Below are 24,212 nucleotides of genomic sequence, written 5' to 3'. Positions count from 1 at the left end.
CAAAAAACTCAACATCCACAAACTGTAGTACACATAAAGATTTATACTGTATATCCTTTAATGGTAGGCTAGGTACAAATATTTCACCAGTGACAAGCTGTTGTACTTCTAAAGGTTGAGTTTTGGCGCTTTTTTTTCCTGACAGATGGTTTTATAGGCACATTACTGCATAAAAAGGCCGATAAACTTTCTAATTTTTTATTGTGATGTTCAATAGATGGAGAAATTGAAATCTTTTTTTTTTAAAGTTCACACTACAGCATAAGTTTCTGCTCACTTTTAAAATCAAACCCTTTATGTTGCTCTAGTTGGTGTTCCTGAGTAAACCCAAAACAGCGGTGGTGGTACAAAGAGATCACCTGTTCTTCTGTTTGTGCAGCTCTCTCTCCAGAGGCCCTCCTTGCCGTGAGCAGAGTTTCAAACGGGTGCGAACTGTGTTTTGGATCTCGCCCTCAATGAGCGCCTGCATCAGCACTTTCTGTATAACAAATGATTGTCATTCATTTTTAATATTCACTCAAATGTCTTTTATATTGTTTGAAAATTTTTATTTTACAGAATTTAATCAAAAGTGCATGTGTGACCAGAGTAGGAATAACATTTGTTGACAGACAAACCTTGCATTTATTGGGATAGATGGTGATAGTTGGTTTGTCCACTCGCTTCAGGAACCAGTAAGGTAGCTTCTTCTCAAGGGCAGTATGAAGATCTATCTGTAATGAAGTGCTTTCTTGATTAATGTGATGCACTAGATATACTTGTGCTGATGTTTTTATAGTTGATAGTTTGTGCCACAGCTATGAACCCTGGTTTTAAATGCATACACTATTATTCAAAAGTTTGGGGTCAGTAAGATTTTTAAGACTTTAAGTTTCTTATGCTCACCAAGACTGCATTTTTATCAAAAACACAGTAAAAAAAAAAAAGTAATATTGTGAAATACTTTTACAATTTAAATAAATTTTAATAACAATTTTAAAATTTCATTTATTTATATATGTGATGGCAAAGCTGAAATTTCAGCAGTCATTACTCCAGCATCACATTATCCTTCAGCTGATAAACTTTTGAACAGTAGTTTATACCTGAGTTATCTCTGTCAACTTTGACAAAGCTTACAGACATAAAATAAACATAAAAAATCTCAAATTTTGATTAAACAGGGTCTTTAAATCTTAATAGGTTTTGTAAAACAATTGAGCAAAATACTGCTAAAAATGTACATCAATTAGAGGTCCTAGTGGTAGTCAATGCAGTCTGCTCAGTGCTTACCTGCATGGCTATCCTCTTCAACTCAGCATTTCTTTGTACCTCTGCGATGTCTCCTACTGCCAAACCAATCTGCAACGTGATTTAGAAAAATAAACCTTATAAATTGCAGCCATCATTAACAGTAATAGCTGGGTTCCAGCAAGCCAGTGTTGAGTGTCCTACCATAAGGTTCATGAGAAGAATAGGCATGAGAAGCACAAAGATCACAAAAATAAAATAGGTGACTCCGGGGAACGCCATGCGGCCATTTTCATAAGCATTCTGAAATGTGCTCTGGTAGTTCAGCTCTCCCACTGTCATCACAAACGTCTGGGCTAAAGCAAGGCTGATGGAGCTGAACTCATCCTGTCGAAAGCAGCAAACAGTAAACATCATTATCAAACTGCACCGATTTGCCAAGACTTGAAAGGTCTGTCATGCTGGGTTGATATGATCTCTCTGTTTGGACTTACCTGGTGGAGCATCAAAGCATAGAAGGCCAATCCAAATGCGAGTAAGAGGAAGATAAAGAGAATCATGATGCACAACAGGGTCCTAACAATCCCACCAAACATCACCACGTAAATTCCAATTCGCTCAAACCTGCCGTGTGAAAAAAGCATATGAGAATTCTACTACTTTGCTGAAATAAAAATAAAAAAATTGTTAATTAAATGCTAAACGTGACTTTATTAATCACAACATTGTTATGAATAGTATGAAAATTTATTTTATAGTACAGTATGAAAATTCATTGAATTATTATTAAATTATTACTTTGCAAGGATGCATTAAATTGGTGAAAAGATGACAGAAATTATACATTTCTTTACTATTGCAAATAATGGTTTCCACAAAAAATTCCACAAAAAATTACTATTGAAAAAATAATAAGAAACATTCTTTAGCAAATATAATGGTTTCCTGAAGACAAATAGCACCAAATAAATTCTTTAGCACCAAATAAATAATTCTTTAAATGCAACATTGGTGAGCACCAAATAAGCATAAATGTAAAAATAGAATGAATATTTTCTGAAGGATCATGTGACACTGAAGACTGGAGTAATGGCTGATGAAAAATTTAGCTTTGCATCACAGGAACGAGCCTATAGACATTGGCATGCAGTATTTCTCATCTGGCTGCCACACCCCGCAGCGCGGGTATAAAAGGCAGTAGGTGCTCTGCATTTATTTAGTTTTCGCTGAGGAGCCGAGCCAGTGACCTGGCAGCTCAGTGGTGGTACAGCAACTTTGGTGACGGGACGTGACGTCTCCGTTCCCTCATTCAGAACACAGCCCTAGTAACTGTACTGTGGACATACACATATGGGATCCCAACAGGGTCACTTATATGGGCACTAGCCTCACACCAGATTTCAGGAATTCATTAGATGAAAGGCCTGGCGCCGGAGTGCTGGAGGACTCGACTTGCCCACTCAGGGAACTTTCTGGGGAATTAGGTGATAAGTACACTGCAAGCCGACTCTGAGCCGGGCCTCTCAGTGCCAGTACCCGTTTGAGGGGTGGGTCTGCCTCCTACAGGGGCAGCGCCTGCCGGCTCACTACCTGGTCCCTGAAGGGAGTGGTAAGAACCTTGGGCACGTAGCCGACTCAAGGCACGTTTCGTCGACCGAAAATGCCTACAGGTCCCCCAACCTCTTGATCGGGACAATGCAGTCAGGAGTAGGGTTTTCAAACAAAGAAACTTCAACTCGACTGACTCCAAAGGCTCGAATGGGGTAGTTTGTAGGGCTCTCAGCGCCAAAGCCAAATCTCAAGAGGGCAGGGAGGGAGGCCTAGGAGGATTTAACCTCCTGGCCCCCCTAGGGAACCTGATGACCAGATTGTGCTTCCCCACCGACCTCCCCTCTATGGGGTCGTGGTGGGCGGTAATAGCAGCAACGTAAACCTTAAGGCTGGAGGGGGACAGCCTACGCTCCAACCATTGATGCAAGAAGGAAAGCACGGCTCTGATCAAACATTTCCTGGGGTCCTCGTGGTGAGAGGAACACCATTCGACGAACAGATTCTACTTCAGAGCATAGGCCCGTCTCATGGACGGAGCTCATGCTGAAGCGATAGTGAGCACTACCTCCAGAGGTAGGTCACTTAGAACCTCCGCGTCCCATCCGGAGACCACACGTGGCATTTCAACAGGTCCGGACGTGGGTGAAGGAATCAGCCAGGGAGGGGCTGTCGTGAGGAGCATGTGTTCTGGGAACAAGGTCTTGTTGGGCCAATATGGAGCCACTTACAGGTCCTCCCTGATCTTGCACAGTGTCTGTGCTATTAGGCTCACTGGGGGGAACGCATATTTGCGCAGGCCCCAGGGCCAACTGTGTGCCAGTGCATCTGTTCAGAGCAACAAGGTGGCCGGCGAGTAGCGACATGTGATGTGAACGTAAACTGCCTTGCTGGTTGATATACGCAACAGTTGCAGTATTGTCTGTGCAGACCAGGTACGTCCCTCCCCCGAAGGTGCCCTCTGAGGTGGCTCAGGGCAAGACGCACTGCCAGCAACTCGAGACAATTGATATGCTAACACAGTTGGGGACCCGTCCACACCCTTGACACTGCTTGCCCATTGAATGTGGCTCCCGAGCCAGTGGCCGAGGTGTCTGTGAACCCCACAGCATGCCTGGATAACTGTTCCAGGGGCACTCCTGCCCAAAGGAATGAAGGATCTGATCACGGGTTGAAGGTTCTGTGGCAAACCATTGTAATCTGGACCTGGTGAGTACCGCGTATCCACGCCCACCTCAGGACTCGGCCATGGATCCAGTGCTGAAGCGTTCTCATATGGAGCAGACTGTGTGGAACTACCGCAACAGCTGCAGCCATGTGCCCCAGAAGCGTCTGAAAGTATTTCAGTGGGACTGCTGTCCTGCCTGATAAAGTCTTGAGGCAGTTCAGCACCGACTGAGCATGTTCCTGGGTGAGGCGTGCAGTCTGGCTGACCGAATCCAACTCCATGCCGAGAAAAGAGATCCTCTGCATTGGTACGATATTGCTCTTTTCCCAGTTGACCCAAAGACCCAACTGGCTGAGGTGTCTGAGCACCAGGTCCCTGTGTGTGCACAAATGATCGGGAGACTGTGCAAGTATGAGGATGCGCACCCAAGCACTGCCTCTGCGGCTTTAGTGGAGACTCGAGGCGACAGGGACAGCCCGAAGGGCAGGACCATGTACTGATATGCCCGACTCTCGACCGTGAACCGCAGGATTGGCCTATGCCACGGGGGCATCAAGACATGAAAGTATGCATCCTTCTGGCCGATCGCTGCAAACCAGTCTTGAGGATGGATGCATTGGCTTGTGAAGCACACGTTTCAAAACTTGCAGATCCAAGATCGGTCGTAACCCACTGCCTTTCTTGGGCACAATGAAGTAGGGGCTATAAAACAACCTCATATCGGCTGGAGGGACCGGCTCTATCCTGCGATCTCCCCACGCAAGACAGGGGCATTGACAGCCTTGACTGATGTAAACCGGATGCCCCTGAACTTGGGGGGACACCGGGGGAACTGAATCGCATAGCCGAGTCTGATGGTCTGCAAGAGCCACTGAGATAGTCTGGGAAGCACTAACCATTCTTGCAATCACTTGAAGGACAGGAGAGCAGTAGTGATGCACCACCACAAAGCTCCGAAGCGAAAGGGTGAATTAATGCAGTGCACCTGCTGCCTTTTATACCTGAGCTGCGGGGTGTGGCAGCCTGATGCGAAATACCGCATACCAATGTCCATTGGCTCGTTTAGTCACACTCAAAGTGGAGTGGTCTCTCTGGCATGATCCCAATTTCGGTAGTCATCACCGACATGACGTTGAGAGTGACCGACTGAAAGGTAACTCAAATATAAGCAGATAACCCATATAGTATCAATATATATTGTGCATTTCTTACAGCATATACACTAAATTCAATTTATAGTACTTAATTTTATTAATCAGCTTATCATGTACTGCAATTAATTTGATTAGAAATTTTAATTGATTGGCACCCATAGTAAATACAATTTATTTGAGATAAATTTGTACAAGTAGAAAATGTGACTAGGAAAGCCACTAAAACTAAACCTCTGAAAGTAGAGCAGGAAGGCGATCCATGAAGTCAGAATGGCGAAAGCTCCAGCCTCCCATTGCCACGTATTCTCTAGATTGAAGCACATGGGAATGACAAAGACTAAAGAGCTAATTGCTGCGCCCCAGTCAGCAGGGTTAGAGAAGTCTGTGAAGTAATTTATGCGCTGTAATGTAAAAGACATGAGGAGTTAAATAAAATCACCTTTAGTTTCCAAACATAGTGCAATTTGAATACCCTCCGCAGTGCAAATAGAACAATAGTGTACATACTACAATGCATGCAAAATCTGAGCTGTGTTTTTATAGGTAAATCACCTTGCTGGAAGGTTTAGAGCCCTGCAAGGGAATTCCCACAGCAAAGTCATGTGTATTTAAAATGCATCATGACATTTATGATTAGTGATGGTTTGATTGCCCTCTGCTGAGAGTCTGTGCTGTAGTATGTGAGGAATTTATAGTGGATGCATCATGGGAAGTGATGACATAACTATTACCTGCTGAGCCAACTGCACCAGCTCTTTGCAAATGGAATAGACATTAAAGACAAGCACCATGATTATACAGACTGAGATTAAACTTTTTTGCTAGATGGAGATAAAGAGAGAGAGAGTATCATTACAACATTATCACCAAATTAATCACATTAACATAATGACTTTATCACTTTTCACTAATAACCCAACTAGCATATTACTTTGCTATGGCGTGTGCATGTTCCTCACACTCAAATATGGATAATAATAATGCCAATATGAGTATTGTGTGCCATTTCTAAAAAATATATAAATAGTAATATGCATACAGGATTAGACATACTTGATTTCATGGGGATTATAACCTTGGAGATAAGGAATAAGTGAGAAGTTGATGAATGCCGTTCAGTTCATAATGACACTCATTAAATTAAGTAACAGGACATGGACAAGGTTATAAGGAAGTGATTGCGAATGTGAATGGATATGCATGTAATTATGAATGATAGCTTGAATAATTGGCTTGTCTTTGCATAACAATTTAGGCCTACTTGACAACAAAAACCATGGCTCCTTCTGAGCCCCCATATAATAATGAAAAAGGTCTGAGATAACATTGTTGGTATATGCTTCAAAAGGAATAATTTTTTTTTTTCATCAGAACAGATTATGGAAATTTTAGAATTACATGACTTTCTTCTTTCAGACAAATACAATCTGAGTTGTATTAAAAAATGTCTTGGCTCTTCCAAGCTTTATAATGGCAGTGAATGGTGGTCGAGATTTTGAAGCAAAATAAAGTGCATCTATCCATCATAAAAAAGTATGTATAATGTAAATAGTAAAATTATCCATATTTAAAACATTATAAACCATAATCTCTAGCTTCCTCTAACTGTCGTCTCCAGCTGTCATTTGTTCCACACATTACAGGAATTACACTCTACATTGTGTTCACTTCAACTCTTTTGACATCATCTCTTCCCTGCAAGATGCCAGAGAACTCTGTCTACCTCTCTAAAAGATATGGGCACCATGATGACAGATGTGTTGTTTCCAAAAACTTCCTGCTTTGGTCTCAGGTTGAGGATGAGGTATGTCAGGGGCAACAAGCCAAGCAGGTAGACAGCCAGGTTGAGCAAATGAACCTTGCTTCCATACACCTTCCTGTACGAAAAAATCACAGTTTCAGTTGGATATTTAAATGCTTATGTAAACCAGTCTATTTGTTTGAAGTGATGTTCACACTGTAATGCTGATATTTTTTACGTAAAATGCAGTGACTGTATTGTATAGGACATAAAAAAACAACTGACTTTAGAAATTAGCGAGATCATAGTAAGTTTAAAAATCTTGACCAGAACTGTTACAGCACATCTTTAACATACCACTTCATCTCCAGATATTTTCGGCTCACAGGGTGAGTGAGGAGCTCCAGACGGTTGTACCGCACCATGGCCTAGTGTGGTACAAGAGTTACAATTTATTCTCACACTGTTTTAGTATGCAAAAAGAATAGGAGCTTTGCATTTAAGAATGTATAGTGTACAATGGGGTCTAAGAGTCAGATATCACTAGAAACAATGCTTATATTTTCATTTTTCTTTTACCTTTAATGCACAATACATTGTTTTGATAAAAGATGGCTGCCTTGGAGAAATGTAACCTGTTCTACATGCAGTTTAAAAGACTGTAGAAATTATTTGTTAAAAACAGAAAAGTTTCCTTACTATAAAGGTTACTATAAAAGTTACTAAAAGTTTCCCTTACTACAAAAAAAGTAAAAATACTAAAAATACAGTAAAATACTTTAAAATGTACAGTTTTAAAACTGTAAATTTTACTGTAAGTGGAAAAAGATGTAAGTGAAATTTCTAAGAGAAGTGAAAATGATCAAGACAGCTTATAATTTATAGTTATTAACATTCCATTTTTTTTTACTGAAACAGCTGTTTCTTATGTTTATATATATATTATATATTATTATATTATATTATATATATTATTATATACTGTATATATATATATATATATATATACACACACACACCACACACACACACACACACACATATATATATATATATATATATATATAAATATATATATATATATATCAATCAGTTATACAGTATACATAAGGGTCTTGTTTTACAATCCTTAAAATGTTGCTATCATATTTTTTTATTTTAAAGATCTCACAACCACAGATTCCATTTATATATATATAAAATATAATTTAAGGGGACTTACGTTCATAGCTGCTAAAGGTTGGAACTTTATTGCTTTGTCTGCTCTAGCATACTTCATTGACTGTATTGGAGCCTGAAGCCACTGAAAATCATACTTGATCTGCCAACAACATTGAACAATTATAGTGTTAATGTATTAACATCATTAATAGTTTTAATGCACATTTGTGCAAGGCTTACATGATAATCCGGACTGTTGGCATCATGATCAGATTCTAAAATACACCGGTCCAGAAGGTGCTGTTCAGATGAGAGAAGGGTTTCATGTCAAAGACTTTTATCAAAAAAAAAAAAAAAAACAGATTTTAATAAGGTGGGAAGTTAATTTACAAACCTTAAAAGACTCTGGGAGGAACTCTATGATGTCCATCACGGGACAGCTGGATGTTGCTTTAAATGACTTTATTGCCTCGCCACACCTGCAGTGAATTAATATAGCTTTGTCAACGATTGGCAGACTGCAGAGAAGAAAAACAATATTGTTGTTTTTTTTAATCTACTTTGAGTTTTGCAAAGGTAGCCCCTCAATCAATTCTCTCATTTTGTTCCATTAAAAATCCTACACTGAATCCTACACCTCTTTTTAGATATTGTATATTTTTTTTATTTCAAATCACTGAATATAAAACTTTAAAAGTGTTTATTAAAAGTAGTTTAAAATATTTTTTTCCTAATTTAGAAGAAAAAAAAATACAATGTTTTTTAACATAATTAAAACTATTGCTACTAATTATTACTAATTGACAAATAAATAAATACATGAACAATTTGAAGTAAATATTTATTTGAAATTAAATGATTTTATTTATCTTAAAGCTTCAGCTAATCAGCTAAGAAAATAATCAGCCTAACCATAAAATGAAAATTGCAACAATTTTAAAATATAAATTCATGTATGAAATCATATATCAATATTAATATTATTATTAATCTGAATTTCCAAGTTACTTTTTATATTAACATTAATACTGGTCATCTTGAATGTGGATGGCTCCTTACCTCTCGCTTTCAATGACAGCATTCACTACATCTTTTTTCTCATTACGCACAGCTTCATGTAAAAAAGAGTTGTCAGCATTGTTGAGACTGATTTCAGCTCCCATGTCCAATAACAGCATAACAGCGCTAACATGTCCCGCTTGTGCAGCTATGTGAAGGGCTGTGTTCTGTTAAAGCATACACGTTATTAATAAGCAGTTTCAATTATAATCATTAAGGACAATAAATACTTTAAAATTACAGCATAGCAAAATAATTACTTTTACTATTACTTTTACATTCTTGAAAAATACTCTTTCAGCAACTCTGAATTTCTTTGATCAAAAACACTAATACTGTGAAATATTATTACAATTTAAAAAGTGTTTTCTAAAACTGTTTTCTATTTTAATATATTTTAAAATATAAGTAGTTTATTCCTTTGATAGTAAAGCTGACTTTTCAGCAGCCATTACTCCAGTCTTCAGAGTAACATGCTTCTTCAGTAATCATTCTAATATGCTGATTTGGTGCTCAAGTAAAATTTATTAATACTATAAAAGTTAAAAAACAATTCATATTTTTGTGGAAACTGTAATACATTGTTTGTAGGATCTTTCGATGAATAGAAAGTTCAAAAGAACTGCATTTATGAGTTATTTTTTTGGGGGGATCTTGTTCAGTTGTTTTCCTATGGCTTAGTAATTGTATTTCTCAGACTGATTGTGCTCCACAGTTGTTTAAGATTTTTACGCTGCTTACCCCATCCTCATTTGTTTCGTCCAGAAGTTTGACATTGGCTGCCAGGAGGATTTTCATTGTCTCTGTGTATCCCTCAGCCGCAGCATGATGTAAACAGGACCAGCCTTTGTAATCACTAGAGATTACAAAAGACCTTATAACAGAATGTCCAGCTGAATGAACTCACAACAAAACCAAGTGCAATTTTTGAAGCTACTAACTTAACTAAAAAAAAAAATGGAATATTAGCTTTTGAGATTTAGACGCAATTATGACCTGGTAGGGTTATTATCTTTAACTAAAACCTTAATATATATATATATATATATATATATATATATATATATATATATATATATATATATATATATATATATATATATCTACTGTATTATATATATTAAAAACGTATTTTATTTCAGTTAGTTGCCAAGGCAATCATTTCCATTGAATTTAAGTTGAAATACTAAATTAACTAAAAACTAACATTTAATAAAACTACATAGACATTTAAAATTAAACTATAACAGTAACTCAATGATGCTAAAATAACACTGTTTGGTAATTAAGAAAACCTGCGTGTTGATGACTGTGAAAATATAGATTCCCAGAAAAGTATGCTGTACCTTTGAAACAGTGCACCGCTCCTGAGCAGCAGCTCCACAACTTGAGTGTGTCCTGCCATTGAAGCAAGATGGAGGGGCGTCAGACCCTTTTCATCCCAATCGTTCAGCATTTTAGAGTCTGTGAGGGTCTCCAGCAGCCTTTTACATGTGTTTATACGCCCATATCTAAGAAATTGGAGAAAACACTTAATATTAGCAGGTTTTGGAGTGTGTAAGATTTGAAAGCTTGGAGTTATGCTGCATTCTTTTGTTTTAAGGCCTGCGAAATTCTCATAAATGGTCAGAACTACCTTTGATGTGTTATTATAGGTCAAAACCTATTACTTACTGTATATACAGTATAAGAAAATATGCAAAAAGATCTGATTTTGATATATCTGTGACTGTATTACAAACATTCTTACTCTGCAGCGAAGTGAAGCGCTGATTTCTTCTCGCGTGACTTTTGACCCACAAAGATATTGAGACCCAACATATTTTTGACCGAATCGTGGATGCCAAGTTTGCAGGCGTAGTGCAGAGGAGTGCAGCCTTCAACATCCTCATCAGACAACATCTCCTTCACGGCGTTACTCTGGAGGAGGCAATGGGCTCTGATTACTATATACAGAACATACGCATGTTCAAAACAGTACATTATGTAATAATCCATTACACAGGGTCACTTGTACTCTTTAGGCTTTCTTTCAAAATAAAAGAGCTATGTTTTGCATCTGACAAACGGAACTTGACATTCACAAAGGTTTTCACACCTGTAAGACTGTCTCGGGAAGATTTTTCAGCCCTTTTGGTTGAAGGACGACAAAGTGGAGGAAGTTGCAACCTACTTTATCTTTGATTCTGAAATCGGCACCTTTTTTCAATAAGACAACATATTAAACATGTGGAAATGTGCATGCAAATAATTTTGGAGCCATAACATGTTGAAAATGTTTACCAATTGACAGCAAAAACGCAACTGTTTTCCAAGCACCACATCTGGAGGCCATCAGCAGAGGAGACAGTCCATTACAGTCAATGCAGTCAATTTCTGCTTCCTTTCCAAGACAAATGAGATCCAAATGACAGAGAATTAGCAACTTTATCTAAGGACATATGGTGAAACATTGGAGGATAGGATAAGATGATGAGATATTGGGTGCTTGATATTCATCGTATCAAAAATCAATTCAAGCTTTACAGCTTGCTGGTTCGCAGAGTGCACATACAGCAGAATAAAGGTTTGAATTTGGATGTTTTAGCCACTCACATTCTCACAAAGCAGCCATTTAAACATTTACCTTTGAAATAAGATATTCAACCAACTCGACATGATCAAACAACGTGGCTCTATTAGGAAAAGAAAGTGATTGTTAATCATTGAAGCATGGATATTAATCAAACAAATGCAGCTGTGAATTGTAATAGGCCAAGCACGCTAACGGCATAACCATTATTAATACATTTGTTTGGTCATAGGCATAGCAAAAAAGTGCTTTAAAAGCCATATTGTACCAACAAGAATACATGTCAGGTGTATAAATACATATTTTAAAAAATGACATAAAAACAGTGTATATAGGCTATATATATATAAGTTCTTTGGTACTTAGCCGCTATGTATTTCATGGTAAAGAAGTCTCATATTGCAACATTAGCCCGGGGTCATCTGGCATGGCTCAAGGAATGCTCTTTCAGTTAGATTGCTTTAATAAATGTTTCACCATATTTCACAGTGTTTTCTTGTACTCTGAATTTACTGAAGTTAGGAGTGCGATATCCAGTGCGGATTTGCATAAAAGTCCTAGTATGATCCTATTATGTTCTTATATTGTATGTTGCACTCCTAGCATTAAATCTGAATAATTTAATAATTTAAAGGACATTTATTTTACTTGTAAACGGTCTACTGTGTGCATTTCTGTAAACTTTTCAGGTCTTTTTAAATGGATAGTTCAGCCAACAATAATAATCTTCCCATTTCAGGATTTAAATGACACCAAATGACACTGGCTTTTGTGTATCTCCTAATCAAACCAGACACAGCAAGTCTGCATATACAAGAGGGTGAGTAAGAGTTAAGATTTGTGAGTAACTTTTAAAAACTTCCTCAGTATTCAGCTTGAAAAGACTTGGAATATACCATAATTTGGACGTTTATTGTGCTTTAACGGTGTATTTTTTGGAGTTTGATAACCCGTTCACACCAAGGATGATATCTATAACTATAACAACTATAACTATGATAACTATAACTTTAAAATAATCGTCCGAATTCTATGACAATAGGGAGGACCACACAACAACTTTAAAAAATGACAATATTGTTGGAATCACTTTTTTTTTCTCCAGTTGATGAATGATAAAAACATTGACAGCCAACCAGAATCCACCTGACTTTAAACCAGCAGTATTTAGTTTTTTCTATTTTTGTGACTTTCAAGCATACTCCCAAAACAGACATTCAAATCTAAACGTGAATGATTGGGACAAAAGAGAACTTCCCAAAGCCAACATCCAAGAAAGAGCTGAAGTTGTTTAAACTTAAATAACACACCAATGCTAAAGTGCGAAAAAGATGGTATTATGATCATAAAACCTGGAAATCTGGAGCACCAAGATGGACTTCCACATCTGTGCTGGCCAAACAAATCACCAGATCTGAATATTATCAAACCACTGCGGGTGAGATGAGTGAGAAGAAGATTCCTCCAACATCTCTGATTTGATGACATGCAGATTCAAAAGTTTTATGAATCTATGAAGGTTGGAAGTTGCATTGAAGGTAAATGGTGGTAAAACACCTTAATAAATAAAAATGTGCATATTCCCTGTTGCTTTAAAGAGCTTGAACATTCAAAGCAGTAGATGACATAATTGCAGCATACACTTAATAGAGAGTTATTATGCGTTGGTGTGGATGCTAATATTGTTATTGTTAGAATTATCATACTTGGTGTGAACAGCCCTTTGGACAACATGTCTTGTGTATGGAAAATAGCAGCATGAACATGCTTCAGAATTTCCCTTTTCATCCCATTTCCAAAATGCCATTGTCAGATAAAGTTACAATAGTAAGAAAGTTACAATTACAGGCAGCTTCCACAACTAACCTGTTTAACAAATATACTCTAATCTTAAAGACATTCTCCAGCACCAGGAACATCTCAAATATAGTTTCTTGGGCAACAGTATAGAATTACTTGCTTACGTTATTTGCTTTCCTTGGCATTTATGTCCATATTTGCTAACTTAACGTGAACTGAGATTACCTAAATCAACTCTGAGATAAAGCAGGAGACTATGTCACATAATAACTACTGGAGAGCAGTATGGCATCACACTGACCTATGTAAGGGGGTCTGATTGGCTCCATCCCTGATGTTGATGATGTCTTCCACTTTGTTGTAAGAAGAAAGCATGATTTTGACGGCTTCCAGAGCACCCTGAGTGCAGGCAAAGTGGAGGGCCGTGGATTTGTCACACTGCAAAACAATCAAGCCCCCCACACACATACACTGAGATGGAAGTCAGCTATTAGCTTGACATAAGTAGGAAAGGCAGGGTCAGGTAATGAAAGAGGGGGGCAATTTCTCAGCTGCTGCATCAGTAACACAAACCATTAATGAGAGAGCACCCTAAATTGCTGTGGCAATGGACAGAACGGCCAAGCTCAGCTATAGACATAAGTGGCTGCAATTTGTATCAATTTAACTATCTGAAGCTATTACTAAATGCATCAACCCTGAAGCTACAGACTGAAGACGACAAATGGAGGAGTGTAAGTGTGTTTGCGTCTGTGTGGTCAAGATCGAGAACCAGGAAATCAGGCTGCTTTTGTATTCATTGCAGGCCACATTCTTTATGACTGCATTGTCTTTCTTTCAGAATCATGACATTATAGCTCGGCATTAGGCAATTTTCTTATATTTGTCCCCAAACTTCTCAGTTAGCCTCAGCGTGGTTTAATGTATCAAAAAGCTTTTACAGAAATAAGTCTTGATGATAATGGACTCATGATTATATTACATAAATTTGCTGACTATTTTATTACTGCTGTAGAAGGAGTTTTGATAAAATATGTATATGACAAAATTCACATTGGTGGAAAATCTTGTGAGTGAAAAGATGGAACATGAAACCACCGGGTGCCCTGGCATGACTATTGTTTCTAAGCCATTATATGGAAGCTCATTTCCACTCATAAGAAAAAAAGATGCCTTGGGTGAAATTAGGGGGGAGGGGGAGTTGCCCCATATCGTTCGTCTTTCAATCCCGATGTCAGCCCCGCTGCAATTGGAGCGGCTAGCGAAGAAAAAATTACTTATGATTTACCAGAACATGATTTTAATTATGTGGCGGAAATGGGCTTCCATATTATTTAGTGTGAAAATAATAGAAACCTAAGGTTAACTTTGAACTGTTGTTGGCATAAGAGGGACTGAGAAAGGGTCAAGAAAGTCAGGTTATAAAATAATAATAATAATAATTAAATAATTATTATATCAGAGTGCTGCCCACAGGAATAGTTCATTCAAAAATGAAAAATTCTGCCATCATCCTTACCCTCATGTTATTTCAAACCTGTATGACTTTCTGTATTCTGTGGGAAATAAAATAAGATATTTTGAAGAATGTTTGTAACCAAACAATTGAGGTTACCTTTGACTTCCATTTTATGGACAAAAAATATTTCAAAATATCTTATATGTTCCACAGATTAAATAATTTACAATTTTGGATTCTCTCCAATCAGTTTATATAAAAATAATAATAATAACTTTTTACAATACTATACAGTTCAGTGGGCTGCCAAGGACTCCCTGAGTTTTTTTGTCACAAGCCTTGGGCCATCTGATTCCTTTGATCATTTTAGGTATGCTTGTTAGCTTTTATATTTAAAAAGAGATTTTTTTATACCTCTTAAAAACAGCACTTACCTGTTGCTGATCCACTCTGGCTCCTTTAATGATGCAAAGTTTGATCACCTCAATGTTGCCCCCACGTACAGCCAGATGGAGGGGAGTACTTTTGGACTTATCCAAATAATTAATGTGCACTGAAGTGGAAAGGCCCAGTTCTTCTCCTTTATGAGGGTGAGTAACAGTAGAGATGAGTTCAGCTTAATTTTTCCATACTTGTCAATTCATACAGAGGAATAAAGCATCAAAACAAAACTGTCATAATTTCTTTGACTCATATCTTACCAAACATGTACACTGAAAGGGGCCAAAATGACAAAAACAAACAAAAAACAAACAAACAAACAAACAACTCATGCTCTATATTCCAAGTCTTCTGGAGTCATACAATAGATAAAACAATAGGCCATGATGCATATGGACCCCTTTTGCAACTTATTTGAAGCGCCAGTCCTTTTTTTTTTTTTTTTTTTTTTTGCATCAAGTCACCATTTATTGTAAATTCATGGAAAAAGAGGTTTACATTATTCAAATTTACAATAGGAAAATAAAAAGCAAAACTGGTTTGGAATGACATGATGATTAAATGGTGACAGAATTTTAATTTTTCAGTGAACTGTAAGTTGACATTGGCTGACATTTGGTGATGTCAAAAACCTCAATCACAATGAAAGCATGACTGCTTTGTTTGGTCACCATGTGACATGCTTGCAAATAGCTCTGAAGGCTGGCAGTCACGTTTGACATGTTGACCCTTCTATCTGTTTGAACTGTTTTGCATTTAAGAATCTGACAATATTGGACTGTAATGTAAATGAAAACTGTGTCATTTGTCTTTCAACCCAAGGGAGCTGTCAGAAAACCCCACAAATATTTATATCTGAAACACATCATTCCGGAACAGAAGACCACCCATGTATTGTGCACAGTCACAGTGCCTGTCTAAACTGCATGGTGAATGGGTTGGGAGTGGATTCGTCATACTGAATTGGTGGAATTAGAATATTAAATTCACTTGCCAATTTTCAAAACCAGCTCCATGGCCTCTTTGGCACCTGCAAAAGCAACCGTATGGATAGCGTAGTGACCCAGTTTGTTCTGAATACACATCTTGGCACCATGTTTGAACTGTAAGGAAAGAAAATAATCTCATTTATCACACAATATGAGGAAATGAGGATTATGTCAGTCATTGTGTGTGTGTGTGTGTGTGTGTTTATTTTTATGGCTCTTTTGTACTCACAAGAAACTGTATAGCATCACAGTTATTAGTGCAGCAGGCCAGCATCACAGGGGTGTTTCCCAGATCCCCCTCCAGATTGGCATCTGTTTTGTCACAGGACTGTAAAAGGACCTGTGCCAAGCACAAATAAAACGATCATCAATTTCCGCATGGCACTCCATCAGTATAATTCTTCCAGCATTTCACTCTGACAGAAAGCAGATTCTGCACCGAAGATGCCTTCAAGTTTCCCGCTGAGCTGTCCGTATGCTATCCCACCTAAATCAAGCAAGCATAAATGTTGCTGGGGATATTGGTATGACTGTGATTCGGCTGTACGCATGAGACCACAGGTAATTACAGAGTGATGATATTCAGATCAACAGCAATAATATTAGCATAACATAACTACTATATTACAATAAAAAAAAAAATAAAATATACAATACACTACATTACCTAAACTACATTTACTTTAACCAAAGCCATTTTAAAATTATAATAAATAAAAAAACAAACTATAGTATTCATTAATATTTTTTTATTCAACTTATTTTATTTCAGTTAGTTATCAAGGCTACCTGTCTATTTTTTGTTTTATGTTTAAGCATTATAAGTCATCTAACCCAAAACTTAAAAAAAAAAAAAAAAACTAACCTATACAAAAAACAAAAATATATATATATATTATATATGTTATATTATATTATATATTATTATTATTATATCTATATAGATATATATATATATATATATATATATATATATATACACACACACATACACGTTTGTATTGAAAATTGATGGCATAACATATTTTGTGTGAAAAGGCACACGGTATTGATACAAATACTTCAGTTAAAATAATGTTTTTATTATTATTATTATTTTTTTATATAATGTCTAAGTTAATACTTGTTAAAAACAATCACTTTAGCAAATTATGTACTATTCTCTGCTTATTTTGAAAAATAAAAGAATTTTTTTGTTCAATAAATATACTGTCATTAAAATATGTCAATCTATTTTTTTTTTTTTTTTTGAAATACAGAAATAAAAATAATTTTAATAAGTAAAGATTCTGAAAGTATTGGAGGAGATCCAATAATAATTGAATATATATTTACAGTAGTAACAACAAATTATATTTTATTATGTATGATTAATATCACTATTTTTAGTTAAGTTTAAAAAATAAAATAATTCCCTCTGCCAATGAAAACAGCTCCAAAAAAGTCATGGCAGAATCATCCACTGTGTCTCCGTGTTTCATCCCTGAATGAATGAATCAGTGTTGTGAATGGGTTGAATGAATAATTCAATGACTCACCCATAAAGACACTGACTGAATTCAGAAGTGAATTGAAGTGAAGTGTGGCAGAGTATGGTGACCCATTTTCGGAATTTGTGCTCTGCATTCAACCCATCCAAGTGCACACACAGTAGTGCACACATACACTGTGAACACACACCTGGAGCAGTGGGCAGCCATATGGCTGTGGCGGCTGGGGAGCAGTTGGAGGTTCGGTTCCTTGCTCAAGGGTCTCACCTCAGTCGTAGTGTTGAAGGTGGAAGAGAGCGCTGGTTATTCACTCCCCCCCCAACAATTCCTGCCAGACCTGAGACTCGAACCCATTACCTTCAGGTTACAAGTCCGACTCTCTAACCATTAGGACACGACTGCCTAAGGCATATTAGCATACTACTATTACAATTAGAAATAATAATGCTAAGCTAGAATGCTATTCTGATTTCAGGCAGTCACTTGAAAAAAAAACAATTAATAAATTAAGTAATGAATCAGGCCCTGTGTCCAAATATGCCAACTTTCATACTGTCCGAATTCACTGTATTTGATAAAAGATGAAGTAGATGAAATGTACCCAGATGACTTACTACTTATGCCACCTGAGATTCTGGAGTGTGCAATCGATGGACACTTTTCTATTCCATGAAGCCACAGGAAAGGAGTTGTTGGAAGACAATATGGTGGAAGTACTGTAGCTCATCCGAATTTCATTCATACTACTAGAACATACGTTTTTTTTGGTCACAAAGTAAGTTTTAAGTAGGTAGTAGGTAAGCGATTTAAGATGTAGCTAGTGTTTTGTAGACAAATCAGTTGCGTAAATGATTCAAATGACTCACTTATACAGAAAATGTTGTCACCTTGCATTATGATGCAGTCTGCAGAAAGAGTAACTGAAAACACCCCCAAAACAGACTGACAGTCTCAAAAACAGAATGATTTCAGAAGGATCATGTGACATTGAAGACTGGAGTAATGACTGCTGAAAATTCAGCTTTGCTATGACAATAATAAATTACATTTTAAAATATGTTAAAATAGAAAGCAGTTCTTTAAAATTGTAATAATATTTAAAAATATTTTTGTTTTTACTGTATTTTTTTAAGGAAATAAATGCAGCCTTGATCCATTTATTGGGTACCTTGGACACCGTTGACCAGTACAGTATATCTGATACAGTCTAATGCACATAATGACAAATTATTTAACAGATTGCAAACAGCATATCTACTGCTGCTCTCTGCCCTGACTGTGACACCAGCGGATTCCCAGCAGCATGTGTTACTGACCTCTACTAGATGATTGTATTTCTTTGTGACAGCCAGATGCAGAGGGCCCATCATGGCGCTGTTGAGGATGTTGGGGTCAGCACCCAGCTCCAGCAGTAATGCACAGCTATGCAGTTGATCCTGCTCTACAGCCCAGTGCAGAGGAGTTCTGCCCTGCTCGTCCTGTACATTCAGCTCTACACAGCAAGAAACACTGAATTCATATGGAGTTGTTGTGGCGTTCCGGACAGTAGGACATTCAGGAAGCATTCAGATGCAATCAGTGTGATAGCAACAAGACCACCTTAGGCGGAAAGGTGCAAATAATGACTTTGAAATGATTATCAAATTCTACCAAATAACAGAAAAATATTTGTAAGAATGATTATGAAACAAGCACAAATGCTTTTGTCCTTATATTTCAAATTCAGTCAAAAAAAATAAAAAAAAATAAAAAATAAACATTTTCACTTTATTTAACATACAGGCTGAAATAATGTTTCATATAAAAGGCATATTTTCTATATGGAAACTATTAATGGATTTACGCCTATAAAATGTTTTAATTTAGTTTTGAAGCACTTCAAGTTTATGCCTCTGTTCTGTCTGAATACAGACAAAGAAAAGATAATTTTGTCATTGGAACAGATACAGAAAATGGCTTTTCTGCATAAGCCTGGTGTGTCTCATTTAATATCTTGCTTTTCTCCTTCGAAAAGATAATTATCCACCCAACATTCTGTTATATTCATATTCCAGCTTTTTGCAATATTTTGTGACTTGTGTGTGTGTGTGTGTGTGTGTGTGTGTGTGTGTGTACTGGTATTCACTACGTTATGCTTGGTTCAACATTGTGCATGCAGTCAGCACTGTGGTTGACATGACAAATGAAATCTTTAGAACTGGCTGCTAGCAGGGCTTGAACTTTTTTTTTTTTGCTGGGTTTGGGGGGGGGATCGGGGGATCACATGTATTTAGCTGGTTGGTCAACTGATCTCCCATTCTAACCAGCTAGCAGGTACCTAAACACATATCAAACTGATCATCTAAGAAGGAGATCAACTTCCCACCTTGTGCTGGTTTGTTTATTTCAGCAGGATATTGCTCTGTAATAGATGTAATTAGGAAGAGAAATGTGCACTCTGAATATAATTTGGGATTTTCCATTGTAGAGAGTTAACTGGTTGCTCTGTTTTGTCTATGATTTATTGAAGTACTGCGTTCACAATAAGCCTCCCTGTGACGTAAGTGTGTGATCCCTGGGGAGATTATGTGATAGTTTTATAATCATTAGAGCATAATGAGACACTGACCTGATGTGATCTGAATAGCAAAAGACTGGGGTGAATTAACAAAGCCTAAGGACAATGCCTTCAAATAAGATCTATATATTTACAATGCAATTAGTGCAAAACATAGACTCGAGTGTAATTTCTCAAAATATGTTGTTTGTTATGATGGTTAAAATGTCATTTTATGCAGATTAAGTAGATGATTTATTTGCTGCCTCAAAGTTGGATTCAATTATTTAATTCCTAGAACTGGATCCCAAACCTTAAAGTCCTTTCCTTTTTACTGTATATTGTTCTAAATCTAGTCTTACAACTATCTACAAACTGCCAGTTACATTTCTGGGGTGTCAGATTTTCATTTAAAATGAAAATGTCAGATTTTGGTGTTTGCTTGACTGATAACTGATCAGAAGAGTGAGGAGAGTGTGTGGCAAACCTGTTTGAAAACATTATTTTGCAGGTTACATTTGATTCAGCTAATAGTGGAGAAATTGCTTACTTCACCTTTAAAAGAAATTGAAATATCTATTTTCAGTATATGATTCTAACACATTTTGTTTATCATGATAGTCTGACAAAATGAGCACATCTTTTATGAATTTTGAAGCTGAAATACAATCGGCAGAAGTAAAAAAGCAAAATGTAGGCTATAAACAAACTGCACCATGGTTGCATGACTTTTTCATCAGCAACATTAAGCTTTTCACAACTTTTTCAGTATTTAAATTAGTTTACCTGTTCAGTCTGATGGAGTTTAATATCCCTAACAACCTTTGTGGTTTCATTTAGCCACTTAGGCAGTAGACAATCGCCTTTTCAAGATAAGTTTAAGCTTAAAAAAAAATCACAAGGTGGTACTGCTAATATGTTTTATGCTGTAGAATAAAATGTGAAAACCTTTTGAGCTTGTTTTCACCACAGACCTTATTGCAGAAAAACAAAACAAAAAAACATTGATTTCAGGACAATGGATCCCAAAGTGCTAATATGCCAACTCATTTTCCAGTTTTGGCCTACAAATATATCTCTGCAGCACAATTGTGAACACTACTGTGAATTTTTTTACTTCTTATTTTTGAGCTCATAATTTTTAATCAAAATTTCATAACTCGATCTTCCATTGAAACTTCTCTCTTGTGACATACAGTATTGCAGGACTTCTCCAATCATTTAGTACGCTTAAATCAACCTCAATGTCGCATTCAGATTTGCCTCCATCCATTCAGAAACTGATGGTTAAAACAAATGCTGCATTCGATTTGTCATCGGAGGTAGGAAATTCAGAGCTCCATGTCAGATTTTTCAAATGGAACGCTCAAGCGAATTGGTGTTCGGAATTCGTTCTCGGGAACTCTGTCCGCCTCGCTCAACCCCAAGTTGAGAATTCAAGATGGCTGCTCCCTACGTAAAAAGTAAGTGAAAGCTATAAATGCTATAATGTTTAAAAAGCTTCTGTTATATTCCAGTGTCATTATTGAGTCATACATGCATTACTGCATGTCTGCACTGTGAACATGTTGCTATGGTCTATGTGAGTGCCTGCAAGTTACAAAATGTAGTGAAATGCTTTGTTTATGCTAATACTGCTAATGCTAACATGAGTGAACTCTATTACATTTTTTTCTGATTTCTCTAGTGGAACATGTTCTACTTGGGTGTGACATCCAACTTCCAAGGCAGCAAAAATCACAACTCTAACTCGTTTTTGATAATCCGTTCCACTCGGATGTGTCACAATACAGATATAAAGATCTGTCGCTATTTTCATTACATCACACTTTAAAACCTTGTCAAGAAGTAATTCTTACCCTCAGGGCCCACGACAGAAACAATGAGGCGAATTATGTCCAGGTGTCCTCCGGCTGAAGCATAGTGTAGTGGACTAGCTCCATTCTCATCCCTGAAGCTAAGGTGTTCCAGATTTTTCCGGCTAAGGTGGTCGATGGCAGAGGCCTTCCCTTTGAAAGCCAACTGACAGAGGAACAGATTATGAAAGCATCTTGCCAAGGAAAGGAAGTGAAGTACAATGTAATAAAAGTCCGATTCAGTTTAACCTGGTATTTTTTTCTGAGTAAACATATACATGTGCTGATGGCATCATTTTCAGTAAATATTTGTACTCCCCTCCACCCCCAGCTCTTTAAAACACATACCGTGTGTAGGAGAAATGACACATACCTCAAACACATCTGCAGAATCCAGATCTGTTTCCTCCTCATTTATCACACATTTGTAGAAGCTGTTTTGCCTCATAAACTCCTTTCCAAACTGCATTTGGTGAGCTTAGTGAGGATATTCTGTAAAGACAATGCAATCGCTGATATTAATAACATCCTTAGAATGGTATTGATTGTGTTTGCTTTAGCAGCTGCTTTTGTGTGCTGAGGCTCATGTTTGAACTGAGAGCAGGTGATTAGAATTGCACACAATAACACCAAAAGTGACAGCGATGCCAGCCTGCCATGCAAATTCTCAGAGGCTGGTGTTATTAAAGCATTATAGCAATAAAGCCATTGTAATGGATGGTGAAGCTTTAAAAGAGCCTCTCACCGATATTAGTGTTAGTCTAAGAGAGAAAAGTATGAATCTATACAAGTAGTATTTTTGTGGCACATCGCCTGAGCTATTCAGACCATTTGGCACACATTATATGCATAAAACAAAAAAATTACGCCTCCACTTCAGTGAATCTGTCTACTTAAAATGACAACTGGCTTCTTAATCGAGGACGGAATTACTTTTTGAAAGTGTGAGTCGATATTCATTATTTCTTTTGTCCTTTTTCTGGGTTTTTTACCATGGAGCAAAGATTACTTTCACATCACTGAACTTCAATATCCACATTGTCCAGCTTTAAAGTAGCATTGAATAGATTTAATCAAAGACAGTTTGATTACTTAGTTATAGAGGGAGAACTGAACATATTTGAAACTTTTGACTTATGACAGAATATGTCAATTTACCGTGTTGAACACAGTCAAGCAACCCATTTGAAAATGTTGCTGTTTCTTCACTACAGGCTACTACACTGTACTACACTGAAGCTAATGACAAAATCTTTTTTAAATATGTAAATATAGATTATATACTTTATTTTTGCTATCAGAATCACTTACTTAAAATGCACAAAAACCATATCAAATACACCCAACAACTCCCTGTCCGACAGAAGTACAGAAAATGCTAGTGTTTACAGTTGTCCACACTCTGAGCCTCCTAGACTGAGGTGTCAAGTTACTGAACATCCTATGAACACTTGCTAACAGTATCCACGTGTTTTTAAATTCAGATCGAAGCAATGTATCTTCATCTTTTGTGTATTCTTTGTAATAAAAAAAAAATAATTTCAAGGCAAATGCATTGTATCCTCTTTCAGATAAGTGCACTAATTGATGGGTTTGCATCTGTGCAATTTGCAGCAGGCACAGTGAATACAGGAAGTCTATTTATTTTCAAGATGAAGCACTAAAGAGGGTTGCCAGGCAGTGAGCAAACATGCTAAAGACAGACCTGGGCTGCTGTAGTTTTTGGAATATGGCCCGTTGCACAGGTGTGCAGAGATGTAAATTGTAGTGGTCTTTATTTCATCAACCAATGAACAACACTGACCTCAAAAATAGATTTGTTATTAAAACTTGCCCCTGAAAATATAAGTGTTGCAGTCAAGGAAGGCGAAGAAGACGGGGATAATCGACAACGAAAAGTCTTTAATTATAAGACACACAAAATACAGGAAATAACTCAGTGTAGACGTAAAACATCAACACGAAACAATAATCAACAAACTACTTAACAGGAAGAAGACTTTAAATA

The 24,212-nt window shown here is 36.9% G+C and overlaps 1 protein-coding gene across 4 annotated transcripts in view; it reads right to left on the bottom strand.

Annotated features, from left to right (window-relative positions):
* Window positions 1–24,212, bottom strand: part of LOC109051059 (transient receptor potential cation channel subfamily A member 1-like) — a 69,677-nt gene that overhangs the window by 1,826 nt on the left and 43,639 nt on the right. For all 4 annotated transcript variants that reach the window (XM_042714209.1, XM_042714210.1, XM_042714211.1 and 1 more), the window contains 26 exons: window positions 22,578–22,696; window positions 22,208–22,370; window positions 19,129–19,304; window positions 16,552–16,662; window positions 16,328–16,436; window positions 15,327–15,472; window positions 13,735–13,871; window positions 11,688–11,736; window positions 11,345–11,444; window positions 11,160–11,260; window positions 10,812–10,981; window positions 10,408–10,572; window positions 9,803–9,917; window positions 9,062–9,228; window positions 8,397–8,481; window positions 8,243–8,302; window positions 8,064–8,162; window positions 7,199–7,269; window positions 6,824–6,977; window positions 5,832–5,921; window positions 5,332–5,501; window positions 1,725–1,854; window positions 1,435–1,617; window positions 1,273–1,341; window positions 618–713; window positions 360–478 (listed from right to left, as the gene is read on the bottom strand). In XM_042714209.1, coding sequence (XP_042570143.1) covers window positions 360–478; window positions 618–713; window positions 1,273–1,341; window positions 1,435–1,617; window positions 1,725–1,854; window positions 5,332–5,501; window positions 5,832–5,921; window positions 6,824–6,977; window positions 7,199–7,269; window positions 8,064–8,162; window positions 8,243–8,302; window positions 8,397–8,481; window positions 9,062–9,228; window positions 9,803–9,917; window positions 10,408–10,572; window positions 10,812–10,981; window positions 11,160–11,260; window positions 11,345–11,444; window positions 11,688–11,736; window positions 13,735–13,871; window positions 15,327–15,472; window positions 16,328–16,436; window positions 16,552–16,662; window positions 19,129–19,304; window positions 22,208–22,370; window positions 22,578–22,673 — 3,131 coding nt within the window. In that variant the 5' untranslated portion in view covers window positions 22,674–22,696. The remainder of the gene's footprint in view (window positions 1–359; window positions 479–617; window positions 714–1,272; window positions 1,342–1,434; window positions 1,618–1,724; window positions 1,855–5,331; window positions 5,502–5,831; window positions 5,922–6,823; window positions 6,978–7,198; window positions 7,270–8,063; window positions 8,163–8,242; window positions 8,303–8,396; window positions 8,482–9,061; window positions 9,229–9,802; window positions 9,918–10,407; window positions 10,573–10,811; window positions 10,982–11,159; window positions 11,261–11,344; window positions 11,445–11,687; window positions 11,737–13,734; window positions 13,872–15,326; window positions 15,473–16,327; window positions 16,437–16,551; window positions 16,663–19,128; window positions 19,305–22,207; window positions 22,371–22,577; window positions 22,697–24,212) is intronic.

Source organism: Cyprinus carpio, chromosome A24 (genome assembly GCF_018340385.1).
Source record: "Cyprinus carpio isolate SPL01 chromosome A24, ASM1834038v1, whole genome shotgun sequence".
In the NCBI taxonomy this organism is placed as follows: domain Eukaryota; kingdom Metazoa; phylum Chordata; class Actinopteri; order Cypriniformes; family Cyprinidae; genus Cyprinus; species Cyprinus carpio.
This window is presented reverse-complemented; position numbering and strand designations above follow the sequence as displayed.